At 35.0% G+C, this 2889-nt stretch overlaps 1 protein-coding gene across 7 annotated transcripts in view; it reads left to right on the top strand.

Annotated features, from left to right (window-relative positions):
- Positions 1 to 2889, top strand: part of ARHGAP21 (Rho GTPase activating protein 21) — a 135526-nt gene that overhangs the window by 107591 nt on the left and 25046 nt on the right. For 6 of the 7 annotated variants that reach the window (XM_006773814.2, XM_006773813.2, XM_006773816.2 and 3 more), the window contains 2 exons: positions 1499 to 1657; positions 1799 to 1901. In XM_006773814.2, coding sequence (XP_006773877.1) covers positions 1499 to 1657; positions 1799 to 1901 — 262 coding nt within the window. The remainder of the gene's footprint in view (positions 1 to 1498; positions 1658 to 1798; positions 1902 to 2889) is intronic. The other variant, XM_006773817.2, reaches the window with a different exon arrangement.

Here is a 2889-nt window from a genome sequence, read left to right as displayed (position 1 = left end):
GGAGTCCTCTGTCACTGAAGCAAGCAAGCCTCATGTTAGTTTCAAGCTGCCTGGCTGCCGGCCGCCAACTTGGCTGGCGGTTAATTTGCATATTGCCTGATTAGCCAATGGGAAGGGTAGCGGTCGTACGCTAATTACCATGTTTCTCTTTTATTAGATAGGAGATATATATATATATGTAATTAGGATACTTCTATAGCAGGAACTCTGGTATCAGATTTTCTAAGTTCAAGTTCCATCCCTATGGCTTGGTAACTTTATACAAATAACCTATCTTGCTTTTTAAAAATAGTACTTATTTCTGTAGAACAATCTGTAAAATAAATCATAGAATGTCATTAGAATTGAAGTAATATATGTAAAGTATTTAGAATGGTGCTGGTACCTAGTAAGCACAATTAATATGTTATTGTTATTATGCATGTATGTGCATTCACATATACATTTCTGCCCATGATGGGCTTTTAAGAAGCTTAAAATTTATAACACCTAAAATATATTTTTGTAAGGGTACAAGGGAGCAAATGGAGATTTCTCCTGAGTGAGGCCTACATCCTTTTTCTGATTTTCACTGAAGTGCCAAATTAACTAGCAGTGGCTGTCTCAGTCAGTTTGGGCTGCTATAACAAAAATGCCAGAAGGGGATGGCTCAAATAACAGAAATTTATTTATCACAGTTTTGGAGGTTGGGAAGTCCAAATGAAGGCGCCATCAGATTCAGTGTCGGTTGAGGACCCCGATTCCCGGTTCACAGGCGTGTCCTCTTATGGTAGAAGGAGCAAGGGAGCTTTCTGGGGGTCTCTTTTATAAGGTCACTAATCTCATTCATGGGAGTGGAGCCTAATTACCTACTAGTCACCTCCTGAAGGCTCCACTTCCAAATATCATCACATTAGAGGTTAGGTTTAACCGTATGAAATTGGCAGGAAGGGGTACAAATTCCACCCATAGCACTGACCTTGATGATGCATACCTTCTTCTGGCAGCTATATACTGTGCTCCCTCATTTTTCTACAAAAATTGAAGGTATACTTGAGTGTAGTGGTGGGGAGAAGGTACAATTTTAGGAATTAATACTTTGAAGCCTCAGCCAATCACCTTGCTTAGCTGCCTGAAATGATAATGTGCAATGAATTTAAAATTTGGGGAAAAATGTAGGGTGGTGTATGATTGCTCTGCTTTAGTAGATTTAGGTTCTAAATACCTATAAACTTTGGTATCTTGTTATCAGTTAGTGAAGGTGCTGGTTGATTGATAGAAGAAGTAAAAGAAGCAACTATTTCATTTCTAATACTGTATTCTCAGAATTACTTGGAATACTAGAATAATAACTGTATATTTTTAACAGGCCAAATATGTCATTTATTGGTACTCTATTGGTTGTATTAATGTCTTTATCTGGTTCTTTCAATAATGATAATTGATTACTTGTTCTGTTACTGTTATTATTAATAACAATTAGGTCATTCAACATTTTGATTTTTATTTTATCTAATAGATGAACCAACTAGCCCTAGCATTGATCATGATATTGCGCATATCCCTGCTTCTGCTGTCATCTCAGCCTCTACCTCTCAAGCACCCTCTCTAGCAACAGTCCCTCCCAGCCTTACAACTTCAGCTCCTTTAATTCGACGTCAGCTCTCCCATGACCAGGGTATGTTTCAATGAGTGCTTATGTAAACCACCTTTCATTTTCCGTTTTCTGTTTAGAATACAATGACACACTGCGATCTTTTCACCAGTAAAAGAATCTACAAACTACTTGCAAATGTCTAAATGTTGGTTTTAATTCCAGAATCTGTTGGACCTTCCAGCCTGGACGGCCAGCCCAACTCAAAGACAGAAAGATCAAAATCATATGATGAGGGCCTAGATGATTACAGAGAAGATGCAAAATTGTAAGTCACACGTTTTATTTTAAATACTTATTTATGGGTATTATTATTTTGGGGGGGTATTATTATTTTAAATATTTATGAATGTTCAGCATGACTTTGATATATAAATATTGAATTTTAATGATGTATTTTATATTTTCTAACTTTATGACATTGAAAATGCAAATAAAACAAAAGTTGTTACTGTATACTAATTTAATTTTTATATTAATATTTAAAAATCAGAAATCACCTGCCAGTCTAGGTCTGTAGTCACCCAGTTCTACTTTTACATGTAACTATGTTTTTTATTTCTTTTTTATACTTCCAGAGTATAAAACCACATACACAATTTATATATGCTTAATGTACGTGTGTATTCTAATTATTTTTATGAAATGCTGTATACATTGTTCTTGGAGAAAATTCAGTGCATATATTCTTGACTCATTTTTTTCTCTGTTTAATTTTCCATTGAAGAGTTGTACCATAATATATTCAACCAGTATTCTATATTCTATTAATAGACATTTAGATTGATCTAACCTATGCTCCCACAAAAACAATACTTAAATGACTATTTGTATGTAGTTCATTTAGCATGTGAGTATGGTTGGAAAAGGATTGTTACATGAAGGGGGGTATGTGCATCCTTTACTTTAATATCCACTGTCAGTTGCTCTCCGTAAAGATTATACCAAATCACATTCCCACCAACAGTGTACAGAATTCTCTGCTATTTCCTTCCCCAACACAGCATGTTATTCAACTTTTGTTTATTTTGTAACCCTAGTGGTATCATATTTAATTATAATTTGAAAATTTTTATTATTAATTGAATATCATTTCAAGTATATTTAAGATATTTATTTATTTTTTCTGTGAATTGCTTTTTCATGTTTCCTACTCATTTTTCTATCTGACTTCTAGGGGCTCCTTATAAAAAAGAAATAGTGGGTGAGGGCATGTGTTGGGGGCGGGAACGGGTCGGGAGAGGTCAATGGGGGGG

This window comes from Myotis davidii, unplaced genomic scaffold, assembly GCF_000327345.1.
Source record: "Myotis davidii unplaced genomic scaffold, ASM32734v1 scaffold86, whole genome shotgun sequence".
NCBI classification, from domain to species: Eukaryota; Metazoa; Chordata; class Mammalia; order Chiroptera; family Vespertilionidae; genus Myotis; species Myotis davidii.
The sequence above is the reverse complement of the archived record's forward strand: the minus strand, read 5'-3'. Positions and strand labels throughout refer to the sequence as shown.